General features: G+C 44.8%; 1 protein-coding gene across 1 annotated transcript in view; it reads left to right on the top strand.

Annotated features, from left to right (window-relative positions):
* Window positions 1-1659: 1659 nt before the first annotated feature.
* Window positions 1660-19730, top strand: part of LOC126187395 (uncharacterized protein ZK1073.1) — a 612194-nt gene continuing 594123 nt past the window's right edge. The window contains exon 1 of the mRNA XM_049928450.1: window positions 1660-1829. Within this exon, the coding sequence (XP_049784407.1) occupies window positions 1740-1829 (90 nt within the window). The 5' untranslated portion in view covers window positions 1660-1739. The remainder of the gene's footprint in view (window positions 1830-19730) is intronic.

Here is a 19730-nt window from a genome sequence, read left to right on the forward strand (position 1 = left end):
TCGATGTACTCAGTCAGTCCTATCTGGTAAGGATCCCACATCGTGCAACAGTTTTCTAAAAGTGGACTGACAAGCATAGTGCAGGCAATCTCCTTAGTAGGTCTATTACATTTTCTAAGTGTCCTGCCAATAAAACGCAGTCTTTGGTTAGCCTTCCCCACAACAATATCTGTGTGTTCCTTCCAATTTAAACTGTTCGTAATCGTAATACCTAGGTATTTAGTTGGATTTACGGCTTTTAAATTAGACTGATTTATCGTGTAATCGAAGTTTAACGCGTTCCTTTTAGCAGTCTTGTGGATGACCTCACACATTTCGTTATTTAGGGTCAACTGCCACTTTTCTCATCATTCAGATATCTTTACTAAATCGTTTTGCAGTTTGTTTTGATCTTCTGATGACTTAATTAGTCGATAAACGACAGCGTCGTCTCCAAACAACCGAAGACGGCTGCTCAGATTGTCTCCCAAATCTTTTATATGGATAAGGAGCAGCAAAGGGCCTATAACACTACCTTGGGGGACGCCAGAAATCACTTCTGTTTTACTCGATGACTTTCCGTCAATTACAACGAACTGTGACCTCTCTGACAGGAAATCACAGATCCAGTCACATAACGGTTCAAATGGCTCTGAGCACTATGGGACTTAACATCTGTGGTCATCAGTCCCCTAGAACTTAGAACCACTTAAACCTAACTAACCTAAGGACATCACACACATCCATGCCCGAGGCAGGATTCGAATCTGCGACCGTAGTGGTCACACGGTTCCAGAATGAAGCGCCTAGAAGCGCACGGCCACACCGGTCGGCTCCCAGTCCCATAACTGAGACGATATTCCATAAGCACGGAATTTCATTAGGAGCCGCTTGTGTGGTACAGTGTCAAAACCCTTCCGGAAATCCAGAAATACGGATTCGATCTGAAATCCCTTGTCAATAGCACTCAACACTTCATGTGAATAAAGAGCTAGTTCTGTTTGACAGGAACGATGTTTTCTAAATCCATGTTGACTGTGTGTCAATAGCTCGTTTTCTTCGAGGTAATTCATAATGTTGGAACTCAACATATGTTCTAAAATCCTGCTGCATATCGACGTTAACGATATGGGCCTCTAATTTAGTGGATTACTCCTACTACCTTTTTTGAATATTTGTGTGATCTGTGCAACTTTCCAGTCTTTGGGTACGGATCTTTGGTCGAGCGAACGGCTGTATATGATTGTTAAGTATGGAGCTAATCTGTCTCTGGAACACTGAAGTTTCATTTTGTTTTCTCCTCTCCTTCTGGCTGCTTCACTTTGTTTTTCTTTTTGTCAGACGGTGTAAATTTCCATGTCCCTGGCCACAGTCCACATGCGAGTGGACGCGCACTCTGTTGCAAGTACGGCACAACGCCGCCTCTGCGGGTGTTTATTTTTCTCGGTGGTGAATCCGCAGTCGCCACGGCTGCTACACGGAGGCTGGGGGGCGGCGGCGGAAAGAGGCAGCGCCGGGTGACAGGCGGGCAGCACGCCCGCGACGAGGCTTTGTTTATTTTGCTACGCATGCCCCGCGGCTGTAAACAGAGGCAGCGCGTCGGGGGCGGCTCGCGCATGCGCACTGGCGCGGGGCGCGCCCGCCTTAATGGACAGCCGCCGCCGCGGCTCGCCCAGTGCACGCAGTGCCGGCGACTAGACGCTACGCAACGCAACGCGAGCTACGTGTTCCCTCCCTAGGTCTGCGCCCCGACAGAAGCCATGAGCAGCAGCGGAGACGAAGCCGTCACCCCACCCACCGAACAGCAGCAGCAGGCGCGGCGCCCCAGCCTCGCCTGTGCCGAGGAAAAGGTACGCCAAGTGCTGTCTCTTCCACTCACCGAGGCCGCCGAAACCACTGAGCGTGGTTTCAGTAGAGGAAGTACTCGAACGAGACTTTCTCTTAGTTCTGTTTACACTTAGTCACTTGACTATTCTATACCTTCTTATGGCACTGACGCGACTGCCTTCTTCTCTTTTCACTGATCGGAAACTATGAACGCAGACTGCTGTATGGTAGTTGAGATTTGATAATCATGTGCCAAATTTCCTTCCGAACCCATTCGACGACGTAGCGGTGAAAAAGCAATTATAAGTATGTCTCCTAATAAGCCTCTTTTTCCAGTTTTAGAACTGTAATCTTTATATATTAAATGTACGAGTGCCGAGCCTGTTCGCAATTTTGCTGATCAAATCTTTTCGGATCATCAGTCGAGTAAGGTCCCAACCAGTTCCCCTCTCGTCGAGGATTCAACGAGTTTCCCAGTCATCATTTCTGGCCAAGAATAGACGAATACAAATGAGAGGAAATGTCGCACCAGAACGATCGCATTACTCGGAAGATAACCCCAACAGACCTGTTTAATACATGTAGAAAAAACAGTAAGGCTTAATCATCCATTGGAGACGATATTGCAACTAGGAGGACTGAGTCCGTGAACAGCTACGTATCGTGTCTGGCGATCCTCTTCGGGACTGCGCCATGTATTCAGCAAAGCTGGTTACATGGAAACCATGCGAATGATGCAGAAAATAATATATTTTCAACCCTCCTTTTTCCTATGAATACGTATTCAGGAGCTTTCTTGTACTGAATCCAAGTCTAAAAATCGCGTTATTCACTTCGTAATTCATGTGGTTTGTTCTGTCTTACGTTGTTTCTAACTAAATGCTCATTATTCACTGTCATAACACATTCGAGTTTGGCTTAAGGCGGTAGTCTTCTTTGAATAATCCTCTTTGAACGCATGAAAAATAGTGAATTTCGTGATTATTTTTTTCAAGTAAAACGGAAAGTAATGCTAAATCTGATGATGTATTATTCCTTACTCTTTTGACTTCAAGAAACCATATTATTGTCCATACCGGACTCTCGCTGTAGCCGCTGCACCAGGTGGAAGGATCCTTTACAGCCGGAACACTGATCATCGGCGAGAATTCCCAACGCCCTCTTATTGGACCTGATACAAAATAATTTTGCATGAATCATATTCAACATATTTTCTGTCAGCATACGTAGGATAGTTGGAAAATGTTAAGTTATAACAAAAGATGAAGTGTTGCAAAAAATCTCATTTTCTTCGCCCAAAAAATCGAGACAAAAGAGTGCACCAAACATAGACTATTGAAGATACCGCAAAACGGCTTCGTACACTTAGAGAGAATTGAATTTAGAACGCCGGCGTCAAATTCTGATCAAAATCTTATGTACCGTTCTCAAGCTACGTTTTCCGCCAATTTGCAAAATATGGTTAGGAGAAAAACGCTTTTGAACTTTTGGATTATAGAATGAGATTTTCACTCTGCAGCGGAATTTGCGCTGATATGACACTTCCTGGCAGATTAAAACTGTGTGCCAGACCGACACTCGAACTCGGGAACCTTTGCCTTTCGTGGGCAAGTGCTCTAGTGGTAGAGCAAGTGGTAGAGCACTTGCCTGCGAAAGGCAAAGATTCCCGAGTTCGAGTCTCGGTCCGGCACACAGTTTTAATCTGCCAGGAAGTTTTGGATTACATTTTGAGAAGTTGAACATACCTCTAGTCAGCGATCCCTGGACCATACAACAGTCCTTTCCGACCCGAATCGACGCCCTCCTCCAGCCTCTCCGTGATCAAGATGGTCCTGTGGGCCTCTTTGGAAGCTTTTTCATCCACTGTTCAGCTCACTCCCTAAGCTTTTCGTCCGCTTTTGTGCAGGAGTTGTAACAGGCTTGTCCGGTCCCAGTTTCGTGTACTTCCATAATTTTACATAATGTAAGTTACGCCGTCGTTAAAATACGTGCTGCAACATTGGCTGTAATCTAGACAACTTTTTCCCCGCTGTGAATGGTTTACGGAGACACTTTTTCACACTTCGCATTGTAACTCGATAATGGAGTTTCTGGTGAACTTGGGATGAACATAACAATAAAATAGATATTCCAGGCGACATTTAAAGCAGAAGAAAGAAAAAAACGCGGCATTTGCCTCAAGAGGTATCGGGAAACCACTGGAAACCATAATCCGGATGGGCCGCCGGAGACTTGATCAGCCGTCTTCCAGAATGCGATTCCCGTACCATACTAGCACTGCGACACCGCGCTCGTTCTGAAACGAGCCCAATGTTACGGTAGTTCTATCTTTGTTTCGAAAAATTCCTGTGCAGTAAAGCACCATCGTACTGACAGATTCTCAAAGTGCCACTCAGGGCAATATTTCTGGTAGGACATTCATGCAAAGTGCGAATAGCACGCCTCTGCCTCGGACCCTCAACGCGTACTTGAAGTGATCTGTAATGCCGTCGACGTCTGTTTACATAGTGCAAACTACGGACGTGCTGTATTACTAGCCTTAGATGCTGTGATTTTATCGAATGATTCAACAAAGGTACTGTCAAAAACCTCTCTCTCAAAAAAATGTTCAAATTTATGTGAAATCGTATGGGACTTAACTGCTAAGGTCATCAGTCCCTAAGCTTACACACTACTTAACCTAAATTATCCTAAGGACAAACACACACACACACACACACACACACACACACACACACACACACATACACACACACACACATGCCCGAGGGAGGACTCGAACCTCCGCCGGGACCAGCCGCGCAGTCCGTGACTGCAGCGCCTTAGACAGCTCGGCAAAATCTCTCTCTCTTTGTGAAGCGAAGCTAGACCGGGGGATGATTAAGACAGTGGACTCGTATCTGAGAGAATGGAATGTAAATCCATTCTATCATCCCGAGTACGTTTCTCTACGATTTCCATAAGCCACGTCAGACTGGGGTAGTTCTTTCAACGAAGAGACCACCTGATCCGTCCCTTGTCCTTCTCCACCCTGTTACTAATTGTCTCGGTATCGACCAAAGTTAAATTGAAACTTACTTTTCTTCAATTTAAAACAATAAAACTTCACCCGAACCCATACGAAGTGTGTGCAAATGCAGACAGTGTTTTGCTATAACCAAATGTTCCCAATTACGTCCTTAAACGTATCTGATTATCATGATATTAAATTCCTCTATAGTGGTCTTCCTCGTGCCATCTCTTGTTTATGACGTTGGAAAAGTTGTGCAATAAATTTAAATGACGATTCACTTGTAGAGTATATCTTCCTGAGTGTGCTATGGAGTAGAGCCGGCCGCGGTGGCCGAGCGGTTCTAGGCGCTTCAGTCCGGAACCGCGCGACTCCTACGGTCGCAGTTTCGAATCCTGCCTCGAGAATGGATGTGTGTGATGTCCTTAGGTTAGTTTGGCTTAAGTAGTTCTAAGTTCTAGGGCACTGATGACCTCAGATGTCAAGTCCCATAGTGCTCAGAGCCATTTGAATCATTCGCTGTGGAGTGCGTCTCTTTCTTAATTGCTTCTAACATAAAGGATGTCATTTATTGTGATGCGTATCTTAAAGTCAGAAAGCGTTTGAGAATATGTTGTTGACAAGATCAGTTTCCTTTAACTACGTGCCACAGCTTTCTCATGAAACAGGTAAGACCAGTTCAGAGCATTCGTGTTGTGCTATTAATACAGTCTTGGCTTTTGCTCATGCGTGGCTGTGCAACGTCGCTGTGACATTGTTAGCGGCACCTTGAAGGCCGGACGTTCGATACGCTATCTACCGGTAGACGCTTTAATCGACTCTGCTTCTCGCTCTGCGTTGTGCGTGAGGATGCATTTGTGTGTTGCTCCTGTATTGTGTGACATCCATTTTTTATACTTTTTTCTTCTTCATCAACAAACTATTCAGCAGCGTTATTCTACATTTACATACATACTCCGCAAGCAACCGCACGGTGTATGGAGGAGGGTGCCCTGTACCACTAGTTTTTTCCTTTCCTGTTCTACTCGCAAACAGAGCGAGGGAGAAAAACGACCGTCCGTGTGCCTCCGTTTAAGCCCTATTTTTTCGTATCTTACCTTCGTTGTCCTTAAGCGAAATGTATGTCGGTGGCAGTAGAATCGTTCTGCAGTCAGCTTCAAAAGCCGGTTCTGTAAATTTTCTCCTCAATGTTCCTCGAACGAAACGTCGTCTTCCCTCCAGGAATTTCCTTTTGAGATCCCGAAGCATCTCCATAACACTTGCAAGTTGTTCGAACCTACTAGTAACAAATCTATCAGCCTGCCTCTGAATTCCTTTAATCCGATCTGATACATATCCCAAACAATCGAGCAGCAATCAAGAACTGGTCGCGCTAGCGCCCTATATGCGGCCTCCTTTACAGATGAACTGCAGTGTCCTAAGATTCTCCCAATAAAGCGAAGTCGACAATTCTTCTTCCCAGTCACAATGCTCACACGTTCGTTCCATTTCATATCGCTTTGCAACTTTGCGCCCAGTTATTTAAACGACGTAACTGTGTGAACCAGGACGCTATTAATGCTGTAGCCGAACATTTTGTTTCTCCTACTCCTCCGCAGTAAGCTAAATATTTCTACATTTAGAATCAGTTGCCATTCCTCACACCAACTAGAAACTATGTTTAAGTCATGTTGTGCCTTCCTACAGTCAATCGAAGTCGCCACCGTCCGGTACACCACAGTATCATCAGCAGCCACTCGCAGAGTGCTGCCCATCCTGCTTGTCCGATCGTTTATGTAGGCTATATAGAAAATAGTAGAAGTCCTTATTGTATCTTTTAACTACACTACTGGCCATTAAAATTGCTACACCAAAAAGAAATGCAGATGATCAACAGGTATTCATTGGACAAATATATTATACTACAACTGACAAGTGATTACATTTTCACGCAATTTGGGTGCATAGACCCTGAGAAATCGGTTCCCAGAACAACCACCTCTGTCCGTAATAACGGCCTTGGTTCGTCTGGGCATTGAGTCAAACAGAGCTTGGATGGCGTGAGCAGGTACAGCTGCCCATGCAGCTTAAACACGATACCACAGTTCATCAAGAGTAGTGACTGGCGTATTGTGACGAGCCAGTTGCTCGGCCACCACTGACCAGACGTTTTCAGTTGGTAAGAGATCTGGAGAATGTGCTAGCCAGGGCAGCAGTCGAACATTTTCTGTATCCAGAAAGGCCCGTACAGGACCTGCAACGTGCTTCCGTGCATTATCCTGCTGAAATGTAGGGTTTCGCAGGGATCGAATGAAGGGTACAGCCACGGGTCGTAACACATCTGAAATGTAACGTTCACTGGTCAAAGTGCCGTCAATGCGAACAAGCGGTGACCGAGACGTGTAACCAATGGCACCCCATTCGATCACGCCGGGTGATACGACCGTATGGCGATGAGGAATACACGCTCCGAATGTGCGTTCATCGCGATGTCGCCAAACACGGATGTGACCACCATGATGCTGTAAACAGAACCTGGATTCATCCGAAAAAATGAAATTTTGCCATTCGTGCACCCAGGTTCGTCGTTGAGTACACCATCGCAGACGCTTCTGTCTGTGATGCAGCGTCAAGGGTAACCGGAGCCATGGTCTCCGAGCTGATAGTCCATGCTGCTGCAAACGTCGTCGAACTGTTCTTCTGAGCCAACCAAAAGAAAGTCTTATTTCACGTCTCTCGTCTCTCTCTCTCTCTCTCTCTCTCTCTCTCTCTCTCTCTCACACACACACACACACTCACTCACTCACTCACTCTCTCTGTCTTTCTGTCTGTCTGTCTGTCTCTCTCTCTCTCCCTCTCTCTCTCTCTCTCTCTCTCTCTCTCTCTCTCTCTCTCTCTCTCTCATCTTCTGATTCGGTGCGGCCCGCCACCATTCTTCTCTTGTGACAACGTCTTCGTCTCAGAGCGTTACTTGAACCGTGCATTTATGGTCAGTGAAATTTTAGAAGAGTCTAACGACACATATCATAGTCACGACATTGCTGCTAACTCCTCAATTATTTATCGGATATATTCCAATATGTCTTCCTCCATATTTTTTTCCACCTGCAGCTCCCACTAGCCCCATGGAAGCTATGTCTTAACACATTCCTATCATCCTGTTCTTCCTTGTCTTATAAATATGTTCCTTTATTTGCCAGTTGTGCGGAGAAATTCCGCATTCCTTATCAAATATGTGCACCTAATTTTCAACAATCTTCTATAGCACCAAATCTCAAACGCTTACATTCTCTTTTCCCGTTTTTTCACAGCCCATATTTCACTAGCAAACAATGCTACGCTGCAAACATACATTCTCAGTAATCCTTCAGTGGCTCCACTTTATTATGGAAGCCCCGTTGCAAGAGTTTTCGTGCTTGAATTGGTCGTATTAGCACAGACCTAATGAAGACATTCAAACCAGTTAACCATTAAATTCGACTGCTAATACAGAATTCCAGGATTCAGTTTCCTGTATCTTAAGTCCGCCGCCGGGGTTTTCAGTCTGTATGTGAAGACTAATATCAGGAATTAATGTAGGGATTTTGATACGATTTTCACTAATAGAGAGACGGATGCACGAGGAAGGTTTGCGTACATAATTCATTATCATTAAGCCAGACAATTCATCCAGTCGTAGATATTTACTGCTACCAGTGCGAAGCCGAGGCGCGCCGCTAGTCTTAATAATTTCAGGAGGAAAGCCAAATGACCTCTTAACGCCAACGCTCAATGCTCGCTCACTCCTGTGAAATCGAAGGCAATTCTTCTCTAATGAGACAACGAGTAAGCACCAACTAACGAAACAACATTCACATGACCTCTAGTACAGAATATTTTTGCTTTATGATCTGCGCATGGAGCTGATATGACACCTACCACAAACAGCTAAATACGAAAATAATTATGCAGAATCATTGTATGACCAGTGAAATTTAAGTAATCTTTTCTCAAAACAATATTTCCACGACACGTAAATGGAAATAAGCATTAAATAATACCAAGTACACTCTTGTCTCCGCCACATTATTGGATATTGAGGCCCCACTTCGCAAAAATTAATTATGTTTTTCGTGACAGTCACAAGTGGCAGTCAGTAGATTTCGTTGACAAACCAATAAAACCTACTGACGGCGACTTGCGGCTGCCCTGAAAAACTTAATTTCAAGAGTCACTGTTCCCCTGCAGGCAGTGCCTACTCTCACTAAAAATTAATTAGTTAAATATGGACATTATAGTCCTAGAACCACTAATAACTTTCTACAAACCTTTGTAATAGCTGACCATTACACGTTCCTCTACGAAAGAAAACAATGGAGACGCCGCATTACATTCAATAGAAGTTTCATTGGGAAGTGGTAAAATAAGCTGTAAGGAAGGATTATTAGAATTTAACGCCACACCGATAAGCAGGTAATCGAAGATGTACCTCGGAAAGATCAGTGGTGCAAAAGGAATGTTTCTAAAGCATCCATCCCAGCATTCGCCGTAATCGAATGCAAGTCCATGAGATGGGCAGCACAAGTAAATTAGAAACTTAATTTCGTATAAAGAAATTGTGTAGTTAATGACGTATCAGCATTTGAGTGTAAGACGACGAAGAAAGTGAAAGCAGTCAGAGTGGAGAGATTACACGAATATTGATTTTAGTCGGAGTTTGTGTTACAAAACGACTAATGATTCTGGCATCCGGAAGAATTGCCTCATATTCTGTGGCTCTTACAGCTCATGGTATTACTACAGAAATACGGTCAAATGAGAAGCTAAGTTTCTTAGTGAGTTAATACTGCGCGGCAGCACGCTGAAAGACGAGCTCACAACTTTGCACGTCAGCTGAATAAAGGTTATCTTGCAAGGACACTGTCTGGTAGTTGTTACATAACGAACGTTTTTGTATTGTCACAAAATCCCATTGCTATCATTTGCAATAGAAGCAGAACAGTCTGTCTGTATGTTAAGCATTCAGCAAATTAAGAGTTTAAGGCCCGAAAAGTAGGCTTAAATTGAAGGAGGAAATAGAAAAATTTAAGAAGAATGGAAGGGGATGTTATTGATATTAAATAGCGTGTTGTGCAGCTCTTCGTTAGACACACAAACACTCACTGACAGACACAAATTCGGACACGAAGAAATAGATACAAACGTGGAGTAAAGCAAAGGCGAATGTGAGAATCACCATTTTATAACAAAAAAAAAGATAAATGTGATCAAAATATGATTATAGTAAAACATCGTAAGTTACAAAGAGAATACTATTGAACCTTGAGCAGGTATAACACATATTAATGTTTATAGCGCAACTTTTCGTAAAAATAAATCGAAATATGAAGAAAAAAGAGATGAGTGACTCTTTTGGCAACGGTTTAATTTCACCTCCGTTGTCAAATAAACACTTTATTATGGTTCTCGGACTGGATAAAAGCACATTGGCACTTTTACTGAAAAATCACACGCGACACTAACAACCGATTTACGCCTACACTTGTATTTACAAGCGCTATAGACTGCCATTAAGAAAAGGGCATCGTTCCATTGACAAAAATGTCAGTAGACAAAAGTTATACGAGGACGAACCTAGCATCAAAATACTTGGCGTCGACTACGAACTAAACTGACGGAAAAAATCGTAAAACCAAAAAATAATTAATGTAGAGTAATTGAATTCCGTGAATACATTTCTCTAGGTAACATATGTAAACGATTAACATTACACGATTACAAGTATATGAAAGCGTGAGGTAAGCCAGATGTGAAATGCTGGTAGAATAATAAGCGGGGCAACCGCCACAATGTTGCATGCATGCAAACGTGCATGCACGGTGGTGAACAGGTTGGATATTAGAATGCGGGATGAAGTTCCAGACCTGCTGCACTTGATCCGTCAGTACAGGGTCAGTTAATTCTGCTTGTGGATGACGCTGGAGTTGTCGTCCGATGACGTCCCATATGAACTCGTTTGGAGGCAGACCTGGTGATGGAGCAGGCCAGGGCAACATGTCGCCACTCTGTAGAGCATGTTGGGTTACAACAGCGGTATGTGAGTGAGTGTTATCCTGTTTGATAACACCCCTTGGAATGCTGTTCACGGCCGGCCGGAGTGGCCGTGCGGTTCTAGGCGCTGCAGTCTGGAACCGAGCGACCGCAACGGTCGCAGTTTAGAATCCTGCCTCGGGCATGGATGTGCGTGATGTCGTTAGGTTAGTTAGGTTTAATTAGTTCTAAGTTCTAGGCGCCTGATGACCTCAGAAGTTATGTCGCATAGTGCTCAGAGCTATTTTTAGCAAATGCTGTTCACGAGTGGCAGCGCAACAGGTTGAATCACCAGACTGGCGTAGAATTTTGCAGTCATGGTGAGTGGGATAACCACAAGAGCGCTACGCTGTGATAGGAAATCGCACCCGAGACGATAGCCCCAGATGTAGGTCCAGTGTATCTAGGACGCAGACAGGTTGGTTGCAAGCACTCAACTAGCTTCCTACTAACCAACAAAGAGTCAACGCTGGCGCCAAGGCAGAACCAACTTTCATCAGGAAACCCAGCAGACGTCCATCCTACCCTCCAATGAGCTCTCGCTTGACACCACTGAAATCGCAAATGGTGGCTGTTTGGGATCAGTGAAATGCACGCTACATGGCGTCTGGCTCGGAGGCTCGGAGCTGTCGTTGAAGTAATCGATTAGTAACAGTTCCTTCTGCCATTGTGGTGCCAACTGCTGCTCACATTGCTGCTGCAGATGTAGTGACGATGCGCCGAAGCTATACGCCGAACACGATGGTTTTCCCTCTCGGTAGTGCCACGTGGCCGTCCGGAGGCTGATTATTGGCCACATTCCTGCCAAGTCTTTCGGCAGTGTCGTAAAAGGTACATTGAGCTTCTCATAGCCCTATTACATGACCTCGTTCGAACGCAGTAAGGTGTAAATAATGGCGTTTTTGTCACCTTAAAGGCATTCTTGACTAACATGAAGTCAACACGTCCAATCGCAAAGGTAAATAACGATCACGATCGTTACAGCGTATATTTAAAGCAAATCTGACTTGTTAGCGCCACTCTTATGCCACTGGCGTGAAAACTGAATAGAAATCATCTTCCAGATTTAGAAACATGCCTACCAACTTTCGTTTATGTCTCACAAGTTCTCCTTGGTGCTGCGATCAGCGCATTAGGGATATTCACGCTATGTGGCACAGTTTGTATGTCACAAAGTATGTTTAGTCCAGATTTGCTTCTAAGACCTATCGACGACGACGCCATTAGAGATGAAAACACAGTCTGGGATGATACAAGGACTTAGTGGAATATCAGCACTTGCCCGAAGCGATCTCCTGAATTTTCAAACGAATTCACACTGGGGTGTGTTGTTCTTTGAGGCCTGCCGCTGCTTCGCTTATGAAGTGCACGAGGAAACTTTTCTGAGTTATGTCAGGACTTTAGGCTTAAAATTTTAGTGAATATAAATAACGTAATATTGAAAAATCCTGATTCACTGCAGATGACAAATGGAGCAAAATATCAAATGGTTCAAGTGCCTCTGAGCACTATGGGACTTAACATCTGAGGTCATCAGTCCCCTAGATCTTAGAGCTACTTAAACCTAACTAACCTAAATACATCACACACATCCATGCCCGAGGCAAGATTCGAACCTGCGACCGTAGCGGTCGCGCGGTTCCAGACTGAAGCGCCTAGAACCGCTCGGTCACACCGGCCGGCGAGCTAAATATCAGCTGTACTGCAGATCAGGCGCATAAACATCAGTACATTTTTCTGTTGATAGTGTTATAAATGAAGGGCTTATTTCAATAGTGGTACAAGTCCACTTCTGTTCATTCTGAGATATAGAGTCCTAAAGTTAAATGAGCGCTGAAAAATTTGCAGTTGAGATACTATAAATATTCAAGCATATGGCTTCTTGCTAGAGATGAACCTTTCTTTCTATTTGTTTGGACCATTAATGTCAGAAGCATTATATACAGATAAGTGGAGGTAATGGACTTGTACCACTATTGAAATAAGCCCTTCAAATGTAAGTACATTAATTTCAGAACTGTGTATACTACCAGGTCAAATCTATTTATATTTTATTTGACAGAAGGTAAATGAACCCTATGACAAAGGTGTAACTTTACGTAAAGATGTTTGCGTGTTCAACAAGAAGAAGAATTTGTGTTGGCTGAAGACGAACCGTTCAGTAAGTAATGCAACACTTTTTTTCTGAAAGCAGGTTGGTTTTATTCACGGTTCCCGTACGCCACATTATTTCCCACTCTTTTGGCTACAAAACGGTATTTTCACGGCACCTTACTGGAAGGGCCTGTATGCCACATACTATCACTCATACTGGTCGACTTCTGGGTCAATGTCTTGCTGCATCAATAACTCCCAAACATCCACGTGCTGCTTCTTGTGCAGTGCATTGTTCTACTGTACGAAACAGACGGAAGTCGGAAGGTGCGAGATCCAGGCTACAGGGTGGATGAGGAAGAACAGTCGGAGTTTTATGAGCTCCTCTCGGGTGCGCAGACTTGTGTAAGGCCATGCGTTGTTATGGAGAAGAAATTCGTTTCATTCTTGTAGTGACGAACAGGCTGAAGTCTTGTGCACACTTGCAGGAGCCACAGCTGTGAGCGGCCGGCCGGCAAGTGGGAGATAGAACAGGTTTGCGCGACCTTGTTGCGACGATGACAGAACGCCTCGCGCAGCTACACACTGTGCATTTGTTCACTGCCAGGTCTCCGTAGACTTCTCCCAAAAGAAAATCAGTGACAGCTTTCTGCTTGGAACGCACTTCCGTTACAGACAACAATTAAAGGCTACATATAGCGCCACCCCCTATCGGAACTTCATGAAACTACAGGGGCTGAAGCGGTACGTTCCTCTGCAAGGCTAACCAAAGACTGCGTTTCATTGTCAGGACACTTAAAAATGTAACAGACCTACTAAGGAGACTGCCTACACTGCGTTTGTCCGTCCTCTTTTAGAATACTGTTGCGCGGTGTGGGATCCTTACCAGACAGGACTGACTGAGTACGTAGAAAAAGTTCAAAGAAATCAGGCCCGTTTTGTATTATCGCGAAATATGGGAGAGAGTTTCACAGAAATGGTATAGGATTTGGGATGGACATCATTAAAAGAAGGGCGTTTTTCGTTGCGACGGAATCTTCTCACAAAATTCCAGTCACCAACTTTCTCCTCCGAATGCGAAAATATTTTTTTGACACCGACTTACATAGGGAGGAACGATCACCACGATAAAATAATGGAAATCAGAGCACGTACGGAAAGATATAGGTGTTCATTCTTCCCGCGCGCTATACGAGATCGGAATAATAGAGAATTGTGAACGTAGTTCGATGAACCCTCTGCCAAGCACTTCAATGTGATTTGCAGAGTATCCATGTAGATGTAGATGTAGAAATCCCACTTTTTTTTCAATCTCGAATCTGGCCGAGAAAAAAATGCGTTGCATTAGTTATTGAAAGACCATCGTACGTATTAGGGGGCAAACGCGGACAAAATCTGATCTTCAACCACAAGATGAATATCCTGATATATCCATTGGAAGGAACACTGCCGATTTGCTTCCTCATCCCTGGCCATTTTGAGTTTCTGCTGTGTCACTAATGACCTCGCCGTCGACGAGACGCTAAATCCCAATTTTCCTTCCGCCCTTCTTTTAATTCCCTTTTCTAGCTGTGTTCCCTTTGAAGTTCTTTTTTTTCCACTCGGCTATTCTCTTATACGTGAGTCCAAAGCTGCTAATATTCTGAAGATGCAAAATTGCGGACCTGCGTCTGCGTAATACTGTTGATCAGGTCCTTTTCGCAAGTGCGAAGCCCTTTCGTCGCTTGTTGCTTCTCACACCGGCCTGTCGAGCCCAGAGGAACAAAGCCCAGGAGCGACAAAGCCAGCGCAGAGAAAGCGACAGCGGCGGCTGGAGTCGGCACAAACAGAAACGCACAGGCAGATAACACCGGGGGCAGGCCCGCCCGCTCCAGATAAAGTAGTTAGCGCCCCGGAGAGGCGCCCCGCACTGTGCACAGCCTACACGAGCTACGCGTTGTTCTCATTACCTTCTACGTCTACATCCACGTACAAACTCTGCAAGCCAACATATGGCAGGTGGCGGACGGTACCTTGTACCGTCACTAGTCGTTTCCTTTTGTGTTCCATTCGTAAACAGAGCGAGGGAAAAACGAAATGTATACATGACACCGCACGAGCCCTTATTTCTCTTAACTTGTCATCGTGCTCCTTACGCGAAGTGTACGTTGGCAGCAGTAGAATCTTTGTGCTGTCACATTCGAATGCCGGTTCTTTAAATTTTCTCAGCAGAGCTCTGCAGAACGTCGCCTTCCCTACAGGGATTCGCACATGGGTTCACGATGCATCTCCGTAATACTCGCGTGTTGATCGAATTTACCTGTAACAGAAATAGCAGCCCGCCTCTGAATTGTTTCGATACCTTCCTTTAATATGACCTGATGAGGATCCCAAAGACTCCAGCACTCGCGCCAGTGTTCGATGCGCCTTCTCCTTTACAGATGAATCATGGTCCTTCCCAAAATTCTCCCAATAAATCGAAGTCGACAACTTGTCTTTCCTACTACCGTCCTTAACCGCTCATTCCACTTTGCAACCTCAAGCCTGGATATTTATTCGATGCTACTGTGTCAAGCACTAGGCTACTAATGCTGTATTCGAAAATTAGGGAGCTGCCATTCATCACACCTACTAGTAATTTTGTCTAAGTCGTCTTCTATCCTTCAAAAGTTGCTCAAGAATAACAACTCCTCGTACACCACAGCGTCACTAGCAAACGATTCGCACAGTGCTAGTTAGCCTGTCCGTCAGATCATTCATGTATACAGAAAAAAACAGCAGCCCTGTCACACTTTCCTAGGGCACTCCGGACAATACCATTGTCTCTGATGAACACTCGCCATAGAGGACGACGTACTGGATTCTATTAATTAAAAACTATTCGAGAGTATTCGAGCCATGCATACGTCTTGAAACTTGATCTGTATGCTCGGACCGTCGTTAACAGTCTGCTGTGGAGCACCGTGTCAAACGTTTCCGGAATTCTAGGAATATGGAATCTGCCTGTGGTCCTTCATCCATGGTTCGGAAGATATGGTACGTTCTTGCTACCCCCCTTGAAAGTAAACGTGGCTTTTTGGATTTTTATACACCTTGAACCATTGACAGCAGTTCCTGCACCGATACATGAGTTGGGCGGGCTCAACGCACCATCTTTCTTTCCGCTGTGACATTCAGTTCTGTTTGTTCATTGGTATTGAGATCTGAGACGGGCGTGTAAAATCAACGCGTCGATCATGTTCGTAAAAGTGAGACACTACTATACTTACAATACCAATTTATCAAACTATCTTTATTCGTGTCAGCAGCATACAACATGTTAACTCATAATGGTAGCAGCGCGGGATTAACCGAGAGGTCTGCAGCGCTGCAGTCATGGACTGAGCGGCTGGTCCCGGCGGAGGTTCGAGTCCTCCCTCGGGCATGGGTGTGTGTGTTTGTCCTTAGGATAATTTAGGTTAAGTAGTGTGTAAGGTTAGGGACTGACGACCTTAGCAGTTAAGTCCCATAAGATTTCACACACATTTGAACATTTGATAATGATAACAGAAACAAGAATTACGTTTTATTTAGCTCAATAGACCAAAAAAGCATGATATGTTTCCAGAACCGTCCGCATAAAAATTTACGGAACAATATACATAAGACAGAGTTGATAAATAATAACCCAACAGCAAAGTCAGACTGTTTTTTGTTTTTCAGTAACATCAGTAACATAGAGTAATACTCGGCAAGCCACCTCCTCCCACTCCCCCTCCCCCCCCCCCCTCACTCTTTCCCCGTTCCAACCGCGAATGGCGCATGGGAAGAATGATTGTAGGTAAGATTCTGTATTAACTCTGACTTCTGTCGTAATGGTCATTTCGCGAGACGTGTGTGGAAGGAAGTTTTATGTTATCCGACTTCCCGGGAACTACTCTCTCGAAATTCAGTAGTGATCCACAGCATCTCAATTAGATAATGCATTTATATTTTAACTAAAGTTCAGTCTTGATCACAACACTTACGTCTCAGTTGACTTCGTAGCAGCTGAGGAGAGCTCCGCCTACCATCCTCCAACGAAGTCATGGGTCTGAAGATGGTTATGTAAATATAACCGAAACCGGTCACCTATGTTATGGAGACATAATTGTTGTGATCAAGACTGAACTTTAGTTGAAATATAATAATCTATTGATCACTGTATACCAAAAATGTTTACCAAAATATAATGCAGTGAGTAGCAAATTGAATTATGACTAGCGTTATTATGATGACGTTTACTTTTTAGGTATGTTTGACACATTTACATTGATTCATCCCAGAACTGGCCACGTTACTGATACTGGCATTAACGAGTATAAGGTATCAACAAATGGTTCAAATGGCTCTGAGCACTATGGGACTTAACATCTGAGGTCATCAGTCCCCTAGAACATAGAAGTACTTAAACCTAACTAACCTAAGGACACCACACACATCCATGCCCGAGGCAGGATTCGAACCTGCGACCGTAGCGGTCGCGCGGTTCCAGACTGAAGTGCCTAGAACCGCTCGGACTCCGCGGCCAGCCCAAGATATCAACAAGTACCTGGATAGAAACCACCGTGTGCGTTGTTGTCTCTAGGACCCCATAGCCACAGCCCTTGCTATCAAATGGTTCAAATGGCTCTGAGCACTATGGGACTTAACATCTATGGTCATAAGTCCCCTAGAACGTAGAACTACTTAAACCTAACTAACCTAAGGACAGCACACAACACCCAGTCATCACGAGGCAGAGAAAATCCCTGACCCCGCCGGGAATCGAACCCGGGAACCCGGGCGTGGGAAGCGAGAACGCTACCGCAGGACCACGAGCTGCGGACACCCTTGCTATCCAGTGGGCTGCGACAGCCTACTGAACGACTTCCATTTAGTACATCTGCACGTTTCAAATACTCGGGAAATTTGAAGTTCTGTGTTTGGGTCCTTGTTTCCTTTATATCTGTGTGAACTGATAAAGATCAATGATCCACCATGAATATCTGAAAACCATCCACATTATGCATTAAGTTCTTCTATCAGGATAATTTTGTCACCACCGATTGTTCATATGTAGGCATCTCCACATTATGTGTATTGGTGTGCTGTGAACACCACAGCTACAACCTCTGAAAGCCTGCATAGTGACGAAGTGGTGGTAAGTGTATTATGGGTCATGTCATGTGAGTAGGTGTATAACGCCCTGATTCGACTGGACGCGATGCATCTCCGAGGAGGAATTTAAATCTGCTGCGCTCAGTATCTCGTGCGCCCTCCTGCCGTTGGCCAGATTTAAAACTGTATTTCCGTTTCCAGCTCGCATCCAGCGTGTTCCTCCTCGCCCACCAATAGCTACTTGACGACAGGCTTACGAATCAGAGCCGTTGCACTGGCGAGCAGCAAGTGTCACCAGACATGGTTGGTTTACGGTGGGGGCCATGACAAGTGAGGCGTGCTGCCGAATTCCAGCGCCGGAAGCCTGTGAAGGCCAGGCTGCAGGGGTGCGAGCACTGCACTGCTACGGTCGCACTGTAACCTTCCAACTGCCGTATCCGGTGATCGCCACGTGGAGCAGAAGGCGGATCTGCTCCCGTCATCAAGAGAGATACCGCCTCGAAAGCGGGAGTGATTCATAATTATCCACGCACGCCGATTCAAGAGACTAGTGATAAATTAGCTAAATGACCATACCTCGCACTTTAGTCCTATGTACACACACACACACATATATATACACACACTAAGAGACCTTGTTCTTTACCATGGTGGTAGAGAGTAGCCTTACATGTGTTAGTGGATTAATGCAGGACGAATTACAACAGTTATCTGAGCCAGTCAATTTTCTTTTTTATTAACACACACGAAGTCTTTCAATGCTTTGCAACCACGTCCTCTGGTGTAAGTAATGATTTAAATTTGTATCACTGTTCAATGCTCGCTATCTGTCCTTTACGTTATACAGGGCTATTACAAATGATTGAAGCGATTTCATAAATTCACTGTAGCTCCATTCATTGACATATGGTCACGACACACTACAGATACGTAGAAAAACTCATAAAGTTTTGTTCGGCTGAAGCCGCACTTCAGGTTTCTGCCGTCAGAGCGCTCGAGAGCGCAGTGAGACAAAATGGCGACAGGAGTCGAGAAAGCGTATATCGTGCTTGAAATGCACTCACATCAGTCAGTCATAACAGTGCAACGACACTTCAGGACGAAGTTCAACAAAGATCCACCAACTGCTAACTCCATTCGGCGATGGTATGCGCAGTTTAAAGCTTCTGGATGCCTCTGTAAGGGGAAATCAACGGGTCGGCCTGCAGTGAGCGAAGAAACGGTTGAACGCGTGCGGGCAAGTTTCACGCGTAGCCCGCGGAAAATTGGCTCATGCCACAACTGGAGACCGACAGCGCCGACTTCATCTTTCAACAGGATGGTGCTCCACCGCACTTCCATCATGATGTTCGGCATTTTTTAAACAGGAGATAGGAAAACCGATGGATCGGTCGTGGTGGAGATCATGATCAGCAATTCATGTCATGGCCTCCACGCTTTCCCGACTTAACCCCATGCGATTTCTTTCTGTGGGGTTATGTGAAAGATTCAGTGTTTAAACCTCCTCTACCAAGAAACGTGCCAGAACAGCGAGCTCGTATCAACTTTGCTTTCGAACTCATTGATGGGGACATGCTGCGCCGAGTGTGGGAGGAACTTGATTATCGGCTTGATGTCTGCCGAATCACTAAAGGGGCACATATCGAACATTTGTGAATGCCTAAAAAAACTTTTT

Source organism: Schistocerca cancellata, chromosome 5, assembly GCF_023864275.1.
Source record: "Schistocerca cancellata isolate TAMUIC-IGC-003103 chromosome 5, iqSchCanc2.1, whole genome shotgun sequence".
Taxonomy (NCBI): domain Eukaryota; kingdom Metazoa; phylum Arthropoda; class Insecta; order Orthoptera; family Acrididae; genus Schistocerca; species Schistocerca cancellata.